Below are 22,958 nucleotides of genomic sequence, written 5' to 3' on the forward strand. Positions count from 1 at the left end.
TCTATATATGGATTGCTTATAATGATAAAATGTTTCAGGGCTCAACGTATTATTTATTTATGATTTTTAGAACTCGGCAACAATTCGGTCGTTCGTTATCACCTTACCACCAGCTAACACTTGAGTCCGCAACTAAGCAGTTAATCATTAATTGCTATGGTACCAACTGCCATTATAACACATTGTCGTAAGAATCACACGAATTCTTAAGAAAGAATTTGCCTTAAGGAGCGACGTTCACTCGAACAATTTAAATTAAATTAAAACATTACCGAACGTTCGACACTATTAATGTAGTTGTTTATTATCCATTAGCACCAAACAGCTGACACATGGACCATCATAAAGGCACTTTTTTAATTGCCGCCATATGCACTTTTATATTCAGCAAGACAACTCCATTGGCAAACCAACAAATACCGCGCAGCTGATATCGCATACAAACAGGTGAGTACCATGAACAGCTATCTCTAAACTCGGCCTAAGCTTTAGAGAACTGGTGATAGCAGGTTGGGTCTATGCGATCCATCGTGATTCGAATGTCCCTGTTTTTAGTGCTGCCGTTACAGACCGTTGAATATCCGCACGAAACAAGCTGTGTCTTCACCTGCTGTCGAATCTGAATTATTTCACGTATAGTAGACAAACACGTTACCGCTGCACATTCAGTGGGATATCTATGAGACCGTGCTCAACTAGGCTATTGTTCAGTTGGGTCAAAAATGAAAAAGTGTATAAAACAAAGATAACAAGCAGATTCAAGTAACTTCTTATATGCATAAGCTTCTAAAAGTACTCTACTATTTCTATCAATTTTTTTTACTTAATACTTTTTCCCTTAATGTTCAATGTGAATAACGTAGACGTTTGTAAAGGGTGACGTTCTTGCCGTTATTCTTAATTCAGTAAAAAATTATTTATTATCTGATGCATAATACTAAGCTAGTATCTACGTAATGTCTGCTTTTATTTATTGCTTTTCCAGACGATCCACAAACATATAATATATATGCTTATGGATCGTCTATTATATATATCCTTTGTATTTGCAAGTGAGTTCCGATTTTGCCCACAACATATATTACGCATATTCGCCGTCCTAAAATATAAAGTGGCAAAAAGCAAAACTTTTGGCACCGGCAATCTAATCCTCTTTTGTAAATGGCTTACAGAGTTTACCACACGAATTTGTAAAAGCAAGTGAAGGGCTTTTTTGTTCGGAAGTGCGAGTTTGGAATTTTGCAAGCTACATTTGCATAGTATACTCTGCTGAGGAGTTCTCATCGTGTACGCCGCGTTTGTTATAGCTGTGCTCGATAGCTTTTCGACCTCGATAAAACACCATCAAGATAAGCCAGAAGTTCTCTCTTCTGTCAAAAAACACGTGCGCTTCTGAAGTCCTAAATAAAGGTAAAATTTTACTAAGCAAACAAAATAAATACTACAAAGTGACGGAGCAAAGAGAGCGCTTTCTTACAGTATGTAACAGTATATACCGAAAGAGATATCGCATAATAAAGAAAAAGACTTAAAAAGGGATCTAACCTAATAATAATGCTAGATACTTCAATAAGAATACTTATGTTATGCATACGTATTCATGATATAATTTAAACGTATTTCAATCTATGTATCTTATAATGTATCTAATGCATCTTGGGTTCATATTTAGTCTCAAATTGTTTCCGTTCAAAAAACAGATTAGATTTACGATCATTTATAAAGCCATTTAGTGGCATTTATAAATCCCCGATTAAGGATTATTATAAAATAATAATCATTACAGAATAACAATGGCCGCAGGAAAACGATTGTGACTTCTGTAATATCATCTTAATAGATGAATACGCGACGAGCGTGATTATCGGCAGTGTTTGGATTTAGTCAATTTCAGTAGCCATAACAATCACAACGATATTTTAGCGCGTACGGTGGGTTGCGAAACTTATGGAATCGATAGTCAATGGAAGTAGATATTTATGATACTACCTTAAAAAGTCCATAATACGAATAATACATCGTTAATCTCATAACTTAACGTGATTAAATAACATCAGCGAAACCCTCAAAAATTATATGTGAAATAAACATGAATTAGTGATTACACAATTACTTAGTTTTTGATTCAAAGTGTGCTCAAATAAGTGAATTAAGAATATATTGGGTTACGCGATATACATATGTATATTTCGTCATTTCGGCTAATACGAAACAACCGCAGCTCACTGAATACGATTCTAACAGACAATAAAGCGTATCAGTTGATACAGGTGCTACTGATATTAATTGAATAGTACTTTTTGCAACGTAGGTACAAACAACATATGTTCTACAATCGTAGCTTTAACAGCTATAGAAGATAAGTCTAATATTAAATCTGTCGGCAATGAAGTTATACCCATTCCAAGTTAGTCTAATATACTTCAATGATTAAGATGAAAACAACGAGCTTGGACCTAGGGCGTATGCACTACTCGGGACGCGAGTCGACAATCAACTTAGACATATGAGCCATTGTGTAGTTCAGACGAAAATCTTAAGCTTTTATTGATTTTTGGCGCAATCACAATGTGAGGTTAGGAATGATTACCTCTTGCACTAACATATTAACGTTTGCCCAAAATAATAACGTAGCCCGCATCCGTTAAGCTTAGTTGAAATACGAAAACTTCCGAACGAAAAGACGTGCAGCTATAGGCCAGATAAATTATGTTGTGCGTGATGGTGAATATTTTTCAGTTTTCTTTGAGCATATATACAGTGCATTGCTGATTCGTACATGGCGCGATACGTAGCTCTGTGTAAATTTTTAAAGAATAAGAATCACTCGATTTCCACTTATACAAAGAAAATCGAGTGATTCTTGGGATGGCGAGTCAGTATAAATTAACCTTTTCAGGACACCGCAAATGTATGAAAAACGGTATTTATTACATTAAATACTACTTTGAGTTATTTCCGTGCACAGATCATAATTCTAATATAATCAACTCATAAGCGATCCATAAACACATAGAAGTGTTGGAAAACATCTACAACGTTTAAGCGAACTACCTAGTATTTTGGCGAAATATTACGACGCCGCCCTAACTTTATAATAACTATTCTCGCGATTCAAAAAGTTGTAGCGATGAACCACGTTTGATCGAAATTTTCAGAAATGGGGCATACACACTTTGCCCGCAAACAGCTCAGAAATGACGGTCACCCAAAGAGCAAGTATGAACAGTATGTACGAAATGCCGACTTGATGCGAGGAAGGCAACTGGTATGCTTCTCCACCGATTTGTTCGGTGCCAAACCCCACGGGAAACACGACAGCTGCAATGCAGAATAACACCTAACACAAATATGCGGAAATAGTTAAAGTTAGACAGCGTTCATACATTAATCGGTTGATCATTCACTATCGCTATACTTAAACGGACGCAAATGTATTCTTAAAATATATGTATTTCCGAGATCGAGTGTGCGAAAATAATAGCATCCAGTCAGCCGGTTCACCGCCAGCGGTCGAACCCTGTCATTGCCGCAAATTAGTCTTGCTCGACCAAAGTCGTCCAGTGAGGGCGAAACGCAAAAGAGCCTTGGGTGTAGTGATAATAGATCCCAGAACAATGGCTTGTGAACCAAGTAGCGCAGAGAATTACAAATGCTTCATAGAAGCCGCATCTATGGGGTGCAATCCTGCGACAATAGGGACTGATGCGTATTAGAGGTTCGGGGACAAGGTCGTCGACCGCTTTCGGGAGGAAAAATCAGGTCGTCCGTTTAGATTTGGGAAGAATGGTTGATAAATTTCGTGTAGACCAAGCGACGCGGCAGTAAAGTTAGGTTTTCAAGTTTTTATAGCGACAGACGACCAAGTCGATCCCTTTTGCTAGTTACATAACAGTAGCACGAGTTAGTTCCTATGCGGAGTTACTATATAGTTCAGTACTACTTACCGAAAAGACCCCATGCGTTAAAGAGATCTGATTTTCAACCCGACAAGCAAATGCGATGGGTCTCAGCAATGGGCTACTGGCATCCTGGGGCGCTAGAAATCATTTTCGGTTGTCGCGTTAACATTACCTAAAGTCTCAGCACTGTACGAGTGCAAGAGAAACGCGCATATTATTAGAAAAACCGAAAACCTTCGTTTGAAGGCTTCCCTCGCGGCAATGGTAACAGCATACCAAACAGCGAGCTCTCATCATTCGTCTATAGTAAGTGTACTCAAGAAAAAATTGGAAAGTGTACTGGTTTATGTTTCCGAAACAAGCTTTGCCACTTCAAAGCGCAGAGGTTTCATCCGGCGCTTCCGCGGCAGGCCGAGGTGCTAATGTTCTCAAGCATCAGAGACGCTCATCTAAACGCTTCTCAGGCTACATGCTAATTAAAAACACAATATTATATAGAAAGAGAAATTTTTGGGCTACGTGAACTATAAATGGTAAAATAGAGACGATATAAGAGATACAACATTTAAGTTTTTGAAACCATTTATGGAATATTCCTCTAGCCTCATTTGTCATTTGCAAATGGAAAAATAGGCTAATTTTAGAAACGACATGTAAAAACTGCACCCTATGGCAAGCTCTGACTTTTTAGGACATGTTACGAGTAATTTTGTTCAGTGAGACTCCGCAAATTGCTGCAATTGCCTGCCAAATGTATGCTGGTAGAAAGGTAGGCTAATCGGAACGCCAGTGAAACCAGCCGTCAACCACCATGAAGAGTTAAACGTGGGTTCTGAAGCGCACGAACCCCTGAATTTGTAACATGCCCGTAGCCGGGTGCGAAAGGTCTGGCAGAGCAAGGCGTCGCTGACCACTGACAAGATTTGTGGCAGTTTCTTTGGCAAGTCCAGTATAACCGCGTCGTTCAGTAATAGATTGATCCATAGAACTTAACCCAGTTAAAGATTTCGCTCACGAACTTACATAGCGATATAGCACGGCAACACAGCGAGATGTGAAAACAGGATGGCCGTGAAATATCCCGCCGGTGCGGTAGCGTTAGCTGTCTGAAACGGGCTGGGACAAATGCTTATTTTTTTCTACTTAACCCTACCAGTTCCCGTATGTGAGCCTTCGGAATTACCTATTTTCATATACAGCATCTAGGACATGCCCCACTAAGAGTTTTTAAGGACTTAAGATATTTCACATTAGAATAAATGGTGGGTGAGCGTTAAGGCGAAGCAAAAACAAAGATACAATCGACGTGTTACAACATATACACAGTTAAAACGTATGTTCGGCGCGTTACATTATATACATATCTAGAACGTATGTTCTACGGTCTACGGTTCAATAGGTCCTTGCCACACATTTGCACTACAGATAGGATTGCGCTTCATCAGTCTCACCATGGCTGCAAATCCCATCCATCGGGCATAGTGGACAATCCCAAGGTTTCGATGAGAGATGGCTAAAAGGATCGTTGTAGCCGTGATGCAGATGCAGCCAATGATGATACAAACCTATTAAAAATTAAGCCAAATTTAAGCAGATTTGCCTCAGAACGTCTCGATACAAATTAGCCTCTGAAATGTCTTAAAAATCAAAGAAAGTGTGAACGACACGAAAAAGGTGAAAAGCTTTTAACTATAAGGATGCTCATTAAAGCGGTTTAAAAAAATTTGCAGTTAGTGAGTTAAGTGTTCAACGTACTAGTGTTAGCATCCATTCAGGCTGGAGCTTTGGGGGGTAACAAGTGAGACCTGGTCGGCCGTTGATGGAAAGGCATGTCTGAAGCAGTCCGAGACGAGTATCACCTGTAGAAAAATCAACAACGAGTTAGAAATAGGTGATGTTGTGACAACCCAATAAAAAACGTTTTCCATAGCAGACATTCCCAGCTCTCATTTCTATGACAGGTTTCAATGCCGTTGTTTAGCTTCAAGGAATACCCAGGGTAGGGAAAGGACCGAACAGAAGAAATTCACTGTTTTGTTTATTAGTCGAATTTCACTAGACGGTAAAAATGTGTGTACTCAAGAATTCGAACCTAAGTTGCTTTTGTTAGTTAGCAGATCTGATATCACTGATGCGTTCTACGAACAGCAAATCAGGCAACACACTTGTGTTTCCGGTCGTAACGTTGATCAATCCGTACTTTTGTCATTAAATATTATGTCTGAGTATCTTCAAATGTGATTTATAGCTAATCAGCTGATTCTGTTGCTTAAATGCTGTGTAAGTTGTCCTCCTAGCAATTGTCCTATCTATCGTCGATTAGTTTGTTTTACTTGAACGATACTTTATTGTAAGAAAGAACAATCCAGTGAATGCCTACTACATAAATATTAACTCTCCGAAAACCGTTTAACATAACCCACTATTGTAATTTTGATCTGTACTTATTCTTTGGTATATACACATAAGTGGTGTATATATATATATATATATTTATTTATATATAAGTTCAGCTAGTCAAATACCGCAATATAAGATAGACTACCTGCATTCTGTCTATTTTAGTTAAAAATTACATGTAAGTTAAAAGTAGTTCCAAGCAATGGCGTTCGCGTAGGTCTTTCTTAAAATATTGTGGTAATCTCAATTAGCACATGAACAAGAAATGTTCTGAATTTATTCATACCAACCACCGACTTCACTGACGATCCACTCAGGTAGAACCAGGCTGAGGATAGCAAATACATTCGCACTGAGAAACAGCGTGCCCGATACCAACGTTAGCTTATCCATCATTAAAAACCACCTGCAATCATTTAATAGATACACAGAATAACGCATTGTATATGGCATGACATTTTAACATGATGACAAAAAAATGCACAAATAATCCACTCGAACATGAGATAAAATAATTATATTATATAAATGATAGTGTATATTAAAAGACATTTTATTTGCATGTGAGAAAAGCCTTAGCAAGATCGGGCTGTAAGTTTATGCGGCGAACCCGGTCAGCTGCTTGCACAATTAACCATAAAAATGAGTCTATTTTAATAGATGGGTGGAATAAGTGGTTATTTCTCGAGTACATATATATACGTAATCCTCAAATACTAAATACTTAATTCCGTTACAGTAAGTAGTCACTAATCTATTACTTTAGTTAAATTAAAATTAAATAAATTAAAATTAAATTAAATTAAAAACTTAAATTTACTTTGTGATATGCTTTTTCATGTTTGTATTAAGTAATCTAGCTATCACCATTTTTATTGTGAAAATACTGTGAAAGACTGTGAAAATAAAGCATACCTCTTAGGTTAAAGTTTATGCCGTACAGCTCTAATATACCAGATAACGAGATCCCAGATTAGAGTTAGCGCACTTACTTTTGATAAAAGCGGCGCCAATTAATGAGTTCGCGGTGAAAAGTACCATCTAAAATAACTTGCCCAAGGGCTCATGTTCACCTGTGTACCGTTCCGTCATAATATTCAGAGGCCCTGTTCATTTGCTACATTCCAGTATCCTAGCGGTCATCATTAACGGAGGCACCGCTTGATGGGGCTGTATGAACCTTGATGGTCGTTGATCTACACAAAAGCGAATCTGGTATTGTTGGACCCTCGATTTCACAGTTGGATCCACAAAACCGGTTAGTTTCAGAACTTTCGTTACGCATTAGTATTATTATCCGGGAAAATAGAATAACTGGGTTAAGTCCCCTAATGTAACTCTACGTTCTGAAGTTTCATTGGGGCTAAGCAGTGGTCGGGTGATTTGGCGAGTAAATCAGTCATAACAATTTATAAGGGTTATAAGCGAAATGCAGTTGATATCTTAATATAACTTTATACCACCAGAACAAGTTAATTTGAAGTATTTCAAACATCTTCGAATAGACTAATAAAAGCTATATTGCCAAAACAAGGTAGAAAGGATGACATAGATTTAACTGAAACAGCACAGTTAACAGTAAAAAAAATAGATACACTTTTTCTCTACACAAAATCATCTACTAACGAAATAACTGCACGAAAATATAACTTTGAACAAAATATACCCCAGTGACAAAAGGAAAAATATGAAAAAGCCGCTACACTCTGATAGTTTTACGTTATTGAGCTTACATTAATTAACCGTTTGCTGGTCGTAGAAAATTTTGTACATCAAATGAACAAAACCAATTTTTTGTGAGTCTTGTTAAGTTCAATTAATTGTCTATTCCTGACGATATAGATTAATATAACCCCTGTTAATCAGAATTCGCTTTCAAAGACTGAAGTAACTCCCTGCACTGAGAAGATTAACGAATTTGCTATTTTCGATTGTCAACGTTTTGGCTTGGGTAATAAGCTTAGCAGCTAAATATTACTTTGTGAGAAAATATAATAATAATAATAGAAATAATTAAGAATAATTAAAAATTACTTTGAGAGCCTTATGACAACATAATCAATGTGTTTACGTCTCTAGCTATGGGCTTTGCTAAAATTTGTGATTATATATATATATATATCCATATACATGTGAAAACATGGCAATAAACAGAGTCGAAATTGGTATAACGGAAGATATAATTGGACGAGATTTTTGCATGTTCTTAAAAGACATTCTTCACGAACGTATTTATAGCGTAACTGCTATTAGCCGTTTCGATATTACTCAGAGTATTTTGACAACGCTTCTAAATTTCAAATAAGTTTTCAATGGCGTTACTCTCAAGTTTTGGCCAAACAGGCCATGCACAAAGAACCGTCTTCTCTTAGCTTGACTATAGTCAAGTATGAAAAATGGCTAATTAAACTTCTGCGATTTTACTCAGTGGTTGATACCTTCTTAACTTCATATTATCGAAGACAGTAGCTTCCTTAGATGTTTTTTTAGGAGTTCTGCAATATTCTCTTGAGCCCCTACACACTTCTCGAAGAAATGAAATCCTTAGTCCATAATTTGCTTCTTATAAATACACCATGAAAGTAGGCCCTACAAATTTTAAGTGTTCTCTCAACGTCTGCTACAATACGAAATGTACTTCATTTTGAACCTTAACCAAAATAAATGCTTCAAATTTAAGGCAACCCGAAACCTGGGTATGTTTTTTAGACCCAACGTGAGTACACTACGTTTCTACATCGAATCACATGCTCCTTACCGTTACTATCTTTCAAACATTTCTAACGATCTACATATTTTCTGTACTGCTAAAACTGTGTCGGTTCGTTTGCCAGACAGCTTCAAATTGATTCGACCGATTTTTTGTGGATCAGTAAACTTTTGTCATGAGATGAATTCGAAAAGGAATTTTCCGTAACGCGTGGCGTTAATTTGGTTTGTCGTTCTAGTATCAAGTACTTTAATTTTCCACATCTGAAAAAATACGCTGGTATGTAGTTTATACAGGTAAACTATGATGTGCTTAATTGCAAAACAGGCGCGGTACGAAGCCTACAAAGTCTGTGTAGTAACCTTTTTTCCATATTCCCAAGAAAACCGGACGGCAGTCAAAGTAAAACTGCGGCCGAGTAGACATATTGTTTAAATCTTGTAAACTAAATGTGCTGTTGGATAAATGAAAAAAAGCTCCCAAAAATCCGCGCGAAAGTTGCGAAACCAACCTTTGATATCTGCCTCTCGTCGTCTTTTGAAATCACCCGGCAAAGCTCCTTAAGGGAAGCAGAACAGAGTGCCATTGAATCACACGAAAAGGCGCGCTGAACAGCTGAGATTTGCATTGCCTAGCTAAAGATCTATGACTGACCAGCTGATTTTGGCCAAGCCAATTGTTACTCTTATGAAAGCTTCTAAATAGATGTCTCGGGTCTCATTTCCGGTCCGACAGCTTAAATTAAGCATTGCTTGTGACGGCTCTCACCTTGGATTTCACGACCAGCCATGTGTTGACACCCGGTTTCGAACGCATATTCTGCGGCTAACTGAGAACATTGGAAATCATCCATCCATTCGCTGAATGTATTGGTGGAAGCGCAAGCCCAGATAGTACAGGATCTCTGTTGTGGTCGTTGCGTTTTGTCCGTCTATTTATCCATCCGTCGGTTTGTATGTATTTTGTTTGTAGCGAGGGCTGATGCGGGTGCAATCGAGTTTTGCTGGCGAAGCACTGTAGCGGCAGCAGCTGCAACAGCGGTAAAAAAAAGAGTTTCTTCGCAAAAGACATCTGGTGCATAATGTCGTACAACTACATTGTCACGGCTCACAAGCCAACTGCAGTGACCGCTTCGGTAACAGGTTAGTTAATGTCTATAGTTGCTTGTTTAGGAGGGATGGAGCCGGCGTCGGAAAAAGGATGCACTAGCCCACCAACCCATTTATTGGCTGCGTGAAGTGTCCTAGAAGAAAACGATAAACGTTGCACTATAAGCAATACACAATAAGCACGACTCACGTGCGTTTCATATGTTTGATTACATACGCTGCATCTAGCCTAGCGACAGATAAAATACAGAAATTGACGCAATAATAGAATAATAATTATAATGAAAATAAGAGTGATAAGCAGCAATTGTTCGACTAAATGCGATAATTGGGTGTCATAGGCGCTGGCCGATTCGGAAGGTAGTTTTATGCTGTCAGGTACGGTGGATTTGGCAGAATTGAGTACAGTCTGTTAGATAGTTAAAGAGATAACGAGTGAAACAATGATCGTATGGGACAGTTGAGGTATGACCGAGCTTTATCCTCGCTCTAGCGCTAGCAGTTTTCTATGCCTATTTCTATGAAAGACTGTTTAGATTATATTAAGGAACAACTCGCAATAGTCATGCATGTAGTAATTTTTGTGTATATACGCGTGTTTGCTTCATAGTAATTGGCGGAATGAAAAAAAAAATTAGACTAAGTGTTAAAATTAAACAAATTTATTTTGTAATAATCTGCGAGGGTCATTTTCTTCTATTTTACGTGTACGTCTAGGTGTGTACTTGGTTGTTTATATATTTTTGCATTTCTTCTGCGTCTTATTTCGTGCTAAGAGCTACAATCGACAAAATGTGGTCATGACGACTATGCGATAATAGATACTGCCTGTCCAATGAAACTGAAAATAAAATCTAGGCTAGTATATTTTGTGGTTACGGCACTTTTACAAAGTTAATTTTATCGACAATTGCTGACGTTGCTCAGGTTTGGATGTTTATAACGTCACCAAGCCATGATCTTTTGAAAATGTAATGACAGTTTCATATTTAGCAAAGGAATCTAAACACGCATAGAAAAGAACTGCAATTATAATAATTACACGGTAATTTTAATTACATACCAATAACATAAAAAGCTTCATTTCCTTCGGAAGATATATATTGATTCAAATTTCGCTTGATATATGTACATATTTATTTAATAATGATTAAATCTTGCAATTCTTTCTATATTTCCTATATCCTATTTGCTTGTTGGGAGACTGTTTTGAAAATCAAGGGAACTTAAATGGTCTTTGATAGCCGGCCGCCTGTTAACATTGCACGTTTTACCCTAACATTCGCCAAATACTTCCTTCGCTAACTACTCCTTCGTTCGACTTACCAGTACTGATGCGATCACTAAAAAAACGTTCGGGCTAATATCTAAACGTATAAATATTCCATTCGCTTATTAAGTGATGGATTTGGTAACGCGTAGCAAGCGAGGAGGGCTAGAAATTGAAATTGTTTGCTCTGTATCAGTTGACGCTGACTCGAAATAATTATAGAGCACCATCGTTTGAATTAGTGGATTTGAACTGCCAGACACGAAGTGCAGACGAAAAACTTATACACATGAGAACACTTTACTAGAACATATACTGCAATTTTTACAATGCAATTTGGTTCTCAGATGTTATTTCCACGATATTAGCACACATCTGTTCACGATTTGAATATAATTTCAACCGTTTTTCAACTTCGGTCCGATTCTGAGTACTGAATGCAAGATTACAAGTTATGGTAAACTTCTGCTGTTATCAGTTTACCATTAGTTTCTCGCATTATCAATGCGGATTATTTCATATGCTCATGGTCAAGCTTTTAGAGCTTTGTTTTTCGATGATGCAGCTCTGCGTCTGCATGAAATTTTTTGACGGTGATACACATAAGCATCATTATTATGCGTGGGTAGATGTTGCTTCTCTAATGAAACTGACTGAATAAAATCTAGGCTAGCATATTTTGCTATGTACATAATGGTACCGTGCATAATTAGCATAAAGCTACAATAATCTTTTTCACTGATCGCTGGTACGCCCCTGTCCGCACTGTGCCCACAGGAAACTTCACTTCACCGACAGAACGAAATCTGATTGTGGCCAAGAATACTCGTCTAGAAATATCCACAATAACGATTGACGGCCTCAAGCCAATCAAAGAGGTAAGAACCGTCGTGTTACCGTTCAGATGAATATGAATTTGTTTTGTTCATTTTTTAGTTATGACATAAACGGTCGCCAGAGTCGGTTACATATGATTTCGCCGATATCGCTATTACTTATTCTATATCCAGTAAAAGCTATGCCACCGACGTTATACATGTTTGATATTTAGCATCATACAGTTTGGGACAGATACTTATTCATAGAGATCTCAAATGTTGTTTCATAACTCCAAGGCTCCGTGTCCAAATTAAAGAAGATAGCGTTGTTTAGTACTCATGCTAATACTGAAAATAGAAAAGAAGTAACTACTAAATCTGTATTTGGTGCTTACTAGCTCCTTTATTTGTATTGATTGTTTTACCTAAACGAAACAATTTATCACGTGCAATCGTAGTAATATCCTTTTATGGCGCCGCTCTGTAAGGTGTTCTAGAATTATTAGTGTGGGTGACAAAGTGCTTACAACCTTCGCGATTCGTGGATTCACGTCGAAGCACTAAGTCCGTAATGGCATCTCGTTGCCTTATTTATCTGCCTTTTTTTTCGATCATTCAGGTTAACATCAATGGACGCATTTCGGTGATGAAAAAGCTACGCTACCCAGGCGAGCAGAAGGATCTCCTATTCTTTCTTACAGACAAATACAATGTTGCCATTGTTGAGATACAAAGTGAAGAGTCCGGTGATGTCTTCGAAGTCATCACGCGGGCGCATGGCTGTGTTATGGACCAGTATGCTCGGGCCTCGGAAGCAGGCAACCTTGTTGTTATCGATCAGCCCAGAGCCCGATTGATTGCGCTTCGCCTTTACGACGGCTTACTTAAGGTACATCTTGCCGATAATAGTAGTGAATTCTGTGATTTGTATGACTAAGGCTTTTCAGAGATTCCTGTGAGAGTTTCGTGGTGGGCACCTACTTTTAAAGTGAAGTTCTTCGATGGCTTCGGTGCAACTAACAGGAGTATGGCCGAGGAGAAAGCTGGCTGAACGTTCTAGATGCGGACAATTGGTGTATGGTTTTTCTTTATACTAGGATCAAACATTTAATTGGGTAGAATCAACTTGTATAGTAGCTTTATCGTCATGAAAAGCAGATGTTGTGTATTTGTTTAAGCTTACAATTAGAGAAAAATGTTGCCTCCGTCGTCCAGACATGGTTCGATGTCTAGACAGTTGCACGTAATCCCATCGATAATGTAAACAGTCTTTTGTTGATCGACACTTAGGTAATACCTTTGAATCGGGAGGCTCGCGAGTTGCGCTCGTATAACATTCGTATGGAGGAGAGCCAAATTGTCGACATGTGTTTGCTGCCAACACCAGGAAGCGGATCAGTGGCGGGACCCTCGGGCGTGGGGGTAGCTGGAGGAGCTCGTTCAAATAGCTTACACGGTGATCAGCCTATTCTCGCTGTTATCCACGAGGAGCAGCAAAGCCGACACATGAAAACTCACTGTATTTCGCTTCGGTGAGCTTTTAATTTTAGGGGATTTTATTCTCTCTTATCAAACCGCTTATATAAAGGCTTGGCTAGGTAATACATTTGTTAATCATATGCAATACATTACCAATACCTGAAATTGCCTAATGGATTGGAAGCGGTTATGTTGTTGCTGGTTTGTCGACGACGTTAGCATGGTCGGTGCAATTAATCCAGTGTTGTTTTAGCAAAATCCTGCTAACATGTTTTTATAGACACTTTATGCCATTTCTACAAGAACTGGCGGTAACAATTTGCTTGTCGTTTTGTGGTATGATATTAGAGAAAAAGAACTTGTGAAGGGACCCTGGTCCCAACGAAACTTGGACTGTGAAGCAGAAATGCTTATTCCTGTTGATGATGCCGAATGTGGAGTTATAATCGGTAAGCTGCACATCTTGTGTCTTGTTCTAGTCCGCTATATTTTTTTTACGTTGATTTTAAGATATATGATATTGCAGGTAATAAGACTAAGCAAATATTATGCAATTTTTTATTATATCACGTTTAATGTAATTTCTTAAAGCACTATGTTTGATTCTAAAAATATGTGTAGCTTTTATCACTAATTATAGTGGAAGATATGCAATTTCCAGTTGGTGGTGAAACTATTGTCTACCATTGGGGCTCCGACTACGTCGCAGTCGCTCCAACGCTTATGCTTAATACTCAGATGCTGTGCTACTGCAAAATTGATACGAACAGGTACGACACTTGGACTTTTAATAGCCCAACAGTATACATATGTGCTAAGCGCATTTAGGCATTTTCTAATTGGTATTTGTATTCTGTATCCTCTAGGTACATTTTGGGAGGATATTGCGGACGCATCTTTATCCTGGTACTACATCGCGAGGGTAACCGTGTAACGAAACTTACACTCGAGCTATTGGGGGACGTCTCAATGGCCGAATCCCTTTCATATCTAGACAACGGCGTTGTATTTGTGGGTTCGCGTTTAGGCGATAGTCAGTTGGTGCGGATTCGACCAGAAGCACCATTTGTTGAAGTCCTGGAAAGCTATACCAATCTCGGACCCATCATCGATATGGTCGTTGTTGATCTCGAAAAACAGGTACGCTCTTATTATGTTGTCGTATCTGTCTTCGCGATGGTGCATTTGTGATCTAAGCCTAGAGATAAGCAAGGTGGTCTAGACGTAAAATAATAAATAAATGCAAAATAGGGAACAGACATGCTTGACTTTACGTCAGTAGTAATTTTTAATGTCAATACCATACCTAAAACTTACGTATGTTTCTTATTTACACTTCCGTAACGGACAGGTAACATAATGTAATAATACGCTTGACTTTGTTTTTTGCTATTTATGCTAAAGTCATATACGATTCACTCATGTAGCAAAATGTGCTTCTTATTGATAGTATTTTCTTTCAACTATGTTTGCATTCTCATTTTATTGGTACCATTACAACGCAAAGAACTTACCCAGCGTCTGTCGTGCTTGGAGTTGTGTGCGTGTACAGCGCCGTCACTCTATGTTAAGTGTTGCATAAAATCTACTAAGTAAATAGTGACTTTCATCGCCCTACACAAAAGCTCGTCTTCATTGTGTTCATAACGACAATAGCAATTAATCGCTTTCGTACCAACATGATAGGGCCAAGGACAGCTAGTGACGTGCTCAGGTTCGGGCGTCTGTGGTTCCCTTCGGATCATTCGTAATGGAATTGGAATTCACGAGCTGGCCTCCGTTGAACTTAGCGGCATAAAAGGTATATGGCCTCTGCGTTTGAACACGTCACAGCTCAACACTGCTTCCACACCAGCGACTGGTGCGATTGAAACAGGTGGGGTAACCAGTGCTTCTAGAACCGCTGAAAGTGTAGGCGACTCGTCGCCTGTTACGCAGAAAGAAGACACTTTGGTTCTGTCATTCGTTGGTCAAACCCGCGTCTTCAGCTGTAGCTCTGCGGATGAACTCGAACAGGTGGGAAGATAGACAACAATAGTAAATAATACTTTTGTGATGGAAGTCAGTGCTGAAGTTGCATTTTAAGTGTTAGTCTCTGAGTTTATCTTAGCGGAGAGGTTCATACATTATGGACTATATAACAGAAAGTAGAAGAAATATTTTAAAAATCATTTCGCTCTGCGTATATGTGGACCACCTGTAATGGAATTTCGTTTGTTCACAATCCATTTATTATATTTTCTTTTCAGATTGCTCTTCCGGAAGCTTTCGATAGTGATAGTCAGACGTTCTGCACGCGAAACGTCATTGCTGACCAGGTAAAGCACCAATACAAACCTACCAATCTCACTGTATTAGATGCTCATTTAACATGTACCCCATATTTTCCTCTACCGCAAAGTTCTCCATTAATTCTTCATAATAAAAACAATATATGTTAATGTCGATTCGAATAGGATTTGTTGGTTCTTTTTCTTAACTAGTGATTGAAATATTTATTTAGTACTAGACATCTTTTTTCGGTTATGTAAAGCTGATATGTTGGTTACCTTTAGTGCACACATTTGGCTTGCTATAGTGGTTTATTGCAATAAACAATTTGCCAAAATTTCACTATAACCGCTTGATCCGTTATAATGTAAGCAAATTATACTGAAATAAGTTGTAGACATTCTACGAAGTAATTTTGAGTTTCAGGTTGTCCAGATTACTGACCGACATGTAAATCTGATTTCCGTGGCCAGTAAAAGTAAAGTGTTCCAGTGGCGTGCTCCCCAGGACCAGCTAATCACGCAGTGTGCCTGTAACGACGTACAAGTTGTCGTGGCCCTCCAGAACGAACTTGTCTATCTTGAGATAGAGGAGGGAAAGTTCGTATTTTGGTCGAACTATCTATACTTATCGTATTTCTGAATATATCTAGATATATAGAATATATCTATACTATATATTTGTTTGACTGTAATTAGTCATATATTGCAGAAACCGTTGAAGTGTTATATATATATATATATATATATATATATATATATATTGTTGCCGTACCGATGTGGTTTGTAAGTTTTGACGAAATAAAAATGGCTTTACGTTTGCCTTATAGTGTGAAAGAAGTGAGTCGAAGAATCCTCGAGCACGAAATTGCCTGTCTTGATGTCAATCCATTGGATAAGGAAGGCAGCCGTACGGGCTTTGTCGCCGTTGGTCTCTGGACAGATGTCTCGATCCGAATCCTTTACCTGCCTGACCTCGAGGAGGTACATATGGCACTAGCAGAATGAGAACCGTTTTTATTCTTTTCACAGCAACTTAACCTTTCTTTTTCTCCCTCTACCTTTGAGAGACAAATATGTTGACTTTTTGACATCCCCGTCGGTGTCTGTCCGTAGTTATATACGTTCCTTATTTACTCACGTCGAATTCAAAAGCCTAAAACTTAAGAGATGTTCCTAGCATATTTATCGTACTGTAAAGTCGTGAGTATAAACATCATCATTTTCATTATCTGTGCTTCGAGCTTCAGCACGGATACATTTTTATCCAAGCGTAATCAGTATTATTTTAATTCTAATAGTAGAGGCAATGCGAAAACAAATTGAAGCACAAGTGTATATATATATATATATCATAAAGAGGAATTACCAATATTACAGGTGTTCAGACAGGACCTTCCAAAGGATGTTATTCCGCGTTCGGTACTAAAAATTACATTTGAGGGTCAGATGGATTGTTTGCTGTGCACCCTAGCCGATGGTTCGCTCTTTTACTTTGCAATTGAAGCAAATGGGCAGCTCGGCCGACAAAAACGGGTTACTCTAGGAACCCAGCCTACTACGTTACGAAAGTTCAGGTTTGTTGCCGGAGAACACATTCTTTGATTTTTTAGTGAAAGTATTTCAGATATTAAACGAAAAACGTATTTTCCAATGACATTTAAGAAATCCTCGGTAAATATTTACTGCTGATTTTTCCACCGTAAGAGGTGTATGTTTTCTGGCGTGACATGAGTGTGTTATTATTTTCATTGGTTTTGATTACATGTTACGAACTGTAGCTCAATTTACTTATTACCTTTCTATTTACAGATCTCAAAGAACGTGGAGTGTTTTTGCTTGTTCAGACAGACCAACGGTGATCTATTCGTCGAACTCGAAACTCGTTTTCAGTAAGGTACATAAAAGGAATGCTCCAATGAAATCCATTTTCTAGCCAATCAGTGAAACTTCTCTTCTTGTTATTACTTTATTGGTACCATAGTTTATACGGCTCTATAAGGTTTGCTTATTTTAAGATCATTATTTAAATCGTGAATATTATAAGAAGAATAACACTCTCCACTCCGTCATGAAGATTATCAAATAATAACACTTTACTCCTTGATGATCATATATTAAGTCATATATCAACTTTACAAAATAACTAATTTCATAAATAACATGTCATTAATACTGATCCGCTCCACGGCGTGCAAATATCGTGTAGAACGGCTTTACGTTTAATATTTGGAATAATTTTATAGGTTGAATCACGTAAATATTTGTGATATATTTGTAGTATATGACAGTAAATAGTTGTTAAATTACTTTTCAAAAATTACAGTCGAGTTGTATGAGCGTGTGTATTTAGTAAGCTGTTGATATATTGAGTACAAAAGACGTAGATTTGTGTAGGTTGAGTACAAATCATACTAGTATTATTACTAATAATAATAATTTTAATTACTATTGAATCTTTGAGACATGCGTAGAGGAAGTCTTATCCGCTACGACTTTTCGCGGCCTTTCCAGGTAAATCTACGAGAAGTTAAACATATGTGCTCCTTTAGTTCTGAGGCCTTCCCCGATTCGTTAGCATTGGCATCAGAGGATGAATTCGTCATTGGAACCATTGATGCGATCCAGAAATTGCATATCCGAACGGTCCATCTTGGTGAATCGCCAAAGCGCATCGCGTACCAGGTATGTGATGCTAGATAGATTTCGTTTGTGTGTAGAATTCCGCCCATATGCAGCTAGCTCTTCCAGTCGCTGTAATTTTTTCCTTACGTTAATTGAGGGGGTAAAGTCTTGAAACTGTTATGGCATATCTTCAAGACGTCCATTCTTTCTCACTGGCATGCGTCATAGTGGCTTCATACCGCAGCCCTGGATACCTTTGAGATCCCTGCTTAGCATTACCGCACGCTTGATCTGGTTTCGGTCGGCGTCAGGGATTTTGGCATGTCTCCCGATGCGCATTATATAGATGCGCAGATATTTTCCTATTCGCCACCCGGGGAAACGCCTTGTAAGTGTCCAGCAACACCCGCTTTTTATGTCATCGAAGCATACTGTCTTACCTGCTAATGGGGGGCCGTTTGGGTAATCACCGTATCTGAATGATAGTAGCCCATGAAGCTATAGAATGCCCGCTAAAATCAAAGCACGCTTTGTCACATACATATTAATATGTATATTATTCCAGAAAGTGAAACCGTTTACTTAAATCGGATCAACTGGCAGAAGTTCGGTCGTTGTTGAGTTTTTGGTGTTAGCAGCTGCCCCAAGTCTAGCCATTCTTAAAGTTTGAATATGGCCTTTGTTTTGGTGTTAAACATCGCACTTGCAGGAGGATACAGGAACATTTGGTGTTTTAGTATGTCGCTCCGCAATGCTGTCGGCGAACGCTGGACCTACGGGATTCCGATGCGCAAGTCTCGACGCGCCAAATAAGTCTCAAGTGAGCGCCTACAGTTGGCAAAAGGACTTCTCAAAGTAAGCACTTAACAAACGCTATTTGATTGCACTTTCTGTTACGAAATATTTAATAATATATATAAGTCGATGAAGCTAATAAAGTAAGATACAGAGGAGTTTGTGTGTAAAATGGTTTGAAGCGACTTATACATCGTATGCAGGTGCACTAAGTAGCTGAAATGGTGCTTTAATTTGGCATACATTAATTTACTAAAATATTTAAACAAGAGGATAATCACCTCCTTTTTCTGGTTCATTTCAGCTATGGCCATCCAGCAGGCGGTGCAGATCGAGGAGATGGAAGCGCGGGGGGCTCAGGTGGCACCTCTTCGAATGCCACGCTTCATCGTCCTTCTAGCTGTGATGAAACGTATTCACTGCTTATTCTTGATCAGAACACTTTCGAGGTGGGTTCTCCCATATTTATCATACAGCGAGTCTAACCTTAGCATAGCCACGCACAGACAGCGTATACCTAGATAAATAGGTACGTGCTGTGTGTGTGTTCAGACTATGCCATCTTTGCAGAGCAGGATGGCTTAGTTGGCAGCGCGCTCTAAGCTGACGTTGGTTCAACTGGCGCTCAACTTTGCGTGCAAAGTTAAATTTACTTTTCGTGTAGGTAATGGTAGCGACTGTAACCCTGTGCAAATAGTACCGCAAGAAACAACACATAGTAACGGCCATAAGTATTGCAACAGACCACAAGTCTTGTGCATATTTTCGTTCATCAGGGACATAGGCATTGTGGTTCCAGATCTCACTGGCGCAGCAGACCAATAGAAAGAAACACGGCACATCGGATTGACACTCCGCATTGTAAGCCTTGGCGAGGAATTGGCGTAAAGCCAGTCATGCTGTGGACTTCTTTCTGGATTAGTCCAGCAGTTAATACCTCACGGAGTGATTCAGTCTACACAGTACAGGCTGGTTGTAAGCCACGGGTTAATTACCTTTAATATTAATTAAATACTTGCCTTCATGCTGCAATAGATGTGGGCTTGTTTTTACTTGTGGATGTACTGCTTGCAAGACTACATGCATACCTCTAGCAAAACTCTTGCGCTATTTCCCGCAGATCACTTCTCCACTTCCTTCTGTGATAAGAGATATTGTACATTCCGTTATCTTTTTCTATAATCTTTCTTTATCTATAATAATATATCCACGCTTAAATAATGTTAACCAAAACTACGTGTCATTGATGCCGCCATTGCGCTATAGGTGTTGCACTCGATGCAATTCTGCCCGAACGAGTTTAGTGTGTCGATTTGTTCAGCTCGTCTAGGCGGAGACCCTCACCCATACTACGTTGTTGGTACATCATTCGTGAATGCCGAGGAATCTGATCCGAAGATCGGTCGACTGATCGTGTTCCGCTGGCACGACAACCGGCTAGAGATGATCGCCGAAAAAGAAGCTTCTGGTGCGCCCTATTGCATCCGGGAATTTCAACAGCGTTTACTCGTTTCGATCAATTCAACGGTACGCATTTACTCATGGAACGCCGACAAAGATTTACAGAACGAATGTACGCACTTTCACAACATCATTTCTCTACACCTCAAGTGTCAGGGGGATTATGTCCTGGTCGGCGATCTTATGCGTTCCCTGACGTTACTCAGCTTCAATCCTGGCATCACATCTCTTGAAGAGCTGGGCCGTGATTATCAGGTTTGTTCTTCATGTCGCTATTCTGTGACACAAAAATAACGTCTATCATGTAAAATCGAAGAAGATATAATTGAAACATATGTAAATATGAAACGGTTAATATATTGTGATTCGCTCGAATGCTCTACAAAGTGGCCGTTGTAAGGGAATGGAGCGGACTTATTTATTCGATCGCGTATCTTGCGACCGATTATAGTAACTGCAGGTCTTGTTTTGGGATGCGCGGTACGATTTCAGACCAATTGGACAACAGCCGTGGAGATTTTAGATGAAGACACGTTCTTAGGGGCCGAGACCAACATGAACCTGTATGTGTGTAAGCGAGACGCGTCCGCTAACGACGACGTGCGGCCCCACATGAACGAGGTGGCTCAATTCCATTTAGGGGAGATGGTTAACGTAATTACAAGAGGGAGTTTGGTGATGGCACAACCTGGCGACATGCCACTACCTCTTAACAAAAGCTTTTTGTACGGTTCAGTCCACGGAACCGTCGGGGTCCTCGTTCCGATCAAGCAAGAACTCTACCAGCTACTAAATGATGTACAAAATAACCTATCGAAAATTATCAAGTCAGTCGGCAAAATTGACCACAGCTCCTGGCGGACGTTTGTCGCTGACCGTAAGGTATGGACGAGATTTTTTCCTGTACTAAGCCCTTTCTCAAAGTTGCATTGAGGATGAAAGCTATAATGTGGTAGTTCAAAACCAACTGTGGGACTAATTTCCACTTCGTATTTCATAGCCTCATTATTATGCGCTGACTTGAGTATACGCTGGTTCGATATGCCGCACGCAACATGTGTGGTTAGATAAAAATTATTTGATTTATTGTAACATAAATTTACTTGAATTTTGATTCAGGTGGAACCGGCGGTGGGCTTTATTGATGGTGATCTTATCGAACAGCTACTGGACTTGCCTCGAGAGGCTCTCAGACAAGTAGCTCAAGGTATCAGCATTGATGAGGATGGCGTTAAGCGGCCGGCCACTCCGGAAGATCTAGTTAAGCTCGTCGAGGATCTCACAAGGATTCACTAATTGTGGCTCAAGGAGAGGGCGAGCAAGAGAATGAAAAAGGGCGAATCGCTATTTACAAAAAAATTAACGTTAACTTGTCAACGAATGCTAAGTATTTAGAGTACCAATTTCCATAAGCTCAAGTTTTTGCCTAAAATGTCGGTCGGTTTAATGGAAGCGATAACTATGTACTATAGGAACTGTACTCGGGATAAGCACACGAACAAATGAAGAAAACGACAAATATCTAGTAACATTTTTTTTAATAGTTGCTTGAGATCACAGAGTATTTGGTTTAGGTAATTCACACTAAATTGATTAATGAATTAGAGACTTCCTTCTTTCCCTGGCCGCTACATAATTAGTACACGGTACGCCGTCAAATTTTATGCTTATCATGATGCATTTTGGTATCGTAAATACTAACAAGAACATTATTCTTATTATTATTACAACTCATTAAATGCATATATATATATATATATATATATATGTATTCTGAATAACTTTAATATTTATTATTCAGAATGGTGCGTTCCTCGTCACTAGCGAGGTTGTGGGTATAAAAGCGGAATAGTTATATAAATATTAGAATGAATCGCTTCTACTTGTAAATAAATAAATGGTAGTATAAACATGCTTTGTCCACTTGATATGCTTGTTTGTTTAATCCATTATTATAGGACAATTACAGACAGAAATATTTATGCACTCCAGCGAAATGCTATTTTACGGTGTTGGCTTTTAGTCACTTCTTGTGACAGTACAGGAGACCAAATAGGATTACTAGTTCTTGAGCTGGCTGAAGGAACAGCGACGTGGCATTTAATAGTGTATATTTGTG

General features: G+C 38.8%; 2 protein-coding genes across 9 annotated transcripts; one reads left to right on the plus strand and one right to left on the minus strand.

Annotated features, from left to right (window-relative positions):
• Positions 1 to 2,910: 2,910 nt before the first annotated feature.
• LOC111273764 (uncharacterized protein C16orf52 homolog B) lies at positions 2,911 to 9,916 on the minus strand. 8 transcript variants are annotated; one of them, XM_022855691.2, is made up of 5 exons: positions 9,781 to 9,916; positions 6,593 to 6,708; positions 5,658 to 5,761; positions 5,354 to 5,467; positions 2,911 to 3,340 (listed from the first exon to the last, which is right to left on the minus strand). In XM_022855691.2, exons 2-5 carry the CDS (start codon positions 6,696 to 6,698, stop codon positions 3,155 to 3,157), a joined length of 510 nt encoding a protein of 169 aa, XP_022711426.1. In that variant the 5' UTR covers positions 6,699 to 6,708; positions 9,781 to 9,916; the 3' UTR covers positions 2,911 to 3,154. The 8 variants fall into 8 exon arrangements, with proteins under 8 accessions (XP_022711426.1, XP_022711430.1, XP_022711428.1 ...); XM_022855695.2 differs by having other exon boundaries at positions 6,589 to 6,708; XM_022855693.1 differs by lacking the exon at positions 9,781 to 9,916 and adding an exon at positions 9,524 to 9,542.
• Positions 9,917 to 9,977: 61 nt separating this feature from the next.
• pic (DNA damage-binding protein pic) lies at positions 9,978 to 22,767 on the plus strand. Its single transcript, XM_022855688.2, has 19 exons — positions 9,978 to 10,154; positions 12,169 to 12,269; positions 12,829 to 13,098; positions 13,500 to 13,741; positions 14,037 to 14,137; positions 14,350 to 14,458; positions 14,555 to 14,828; positions 15,375 to 15,704; positions 15,938 to 16,006; positions 16,386 to 16,558; positions 16,789 to 16,942; positions 17,339 to 17,535; positions 17,771 to 17,855; positions 18,473 to 18,643; positions 19,293 to 19,438; positions 19,683 to 19,827; positions 20,645 to 21,094; positions 21,332 to 21,721; positions 21,959 to 22,767. Exons 1-19 carry the CDS (start codon positions 10,094 to 10,096, stop codon positions 22,133 to 22,135), a joined length of 3,645 nt encoding a protein of 1,214 aa, XP_022711423.1. The 5' UTR covers positions 9,978 to 10,093; the 3' UTR covers positions 22,136 to 22,767.
• The last annotated feature ends 191 nt before the right edge of the window (positions 22,768 to 22,958 follow it).

The sequence above is a fragment of the Varroa jacobsoni genome, unplaced genomic scaffold (genome assembly GCF_002532875.2).
Source record: "Varroa jacobsoni isolate VJ856 unplaced genomic scaffold, vjacob_1.0 scaffold_224, whole genome shotgun sequence".
NCBI lineage: Eukaryota > Metazoa > Arthropoda > Arachnida > Mesostigmata > Varroidae > Varroa > Varroa jacobsoni.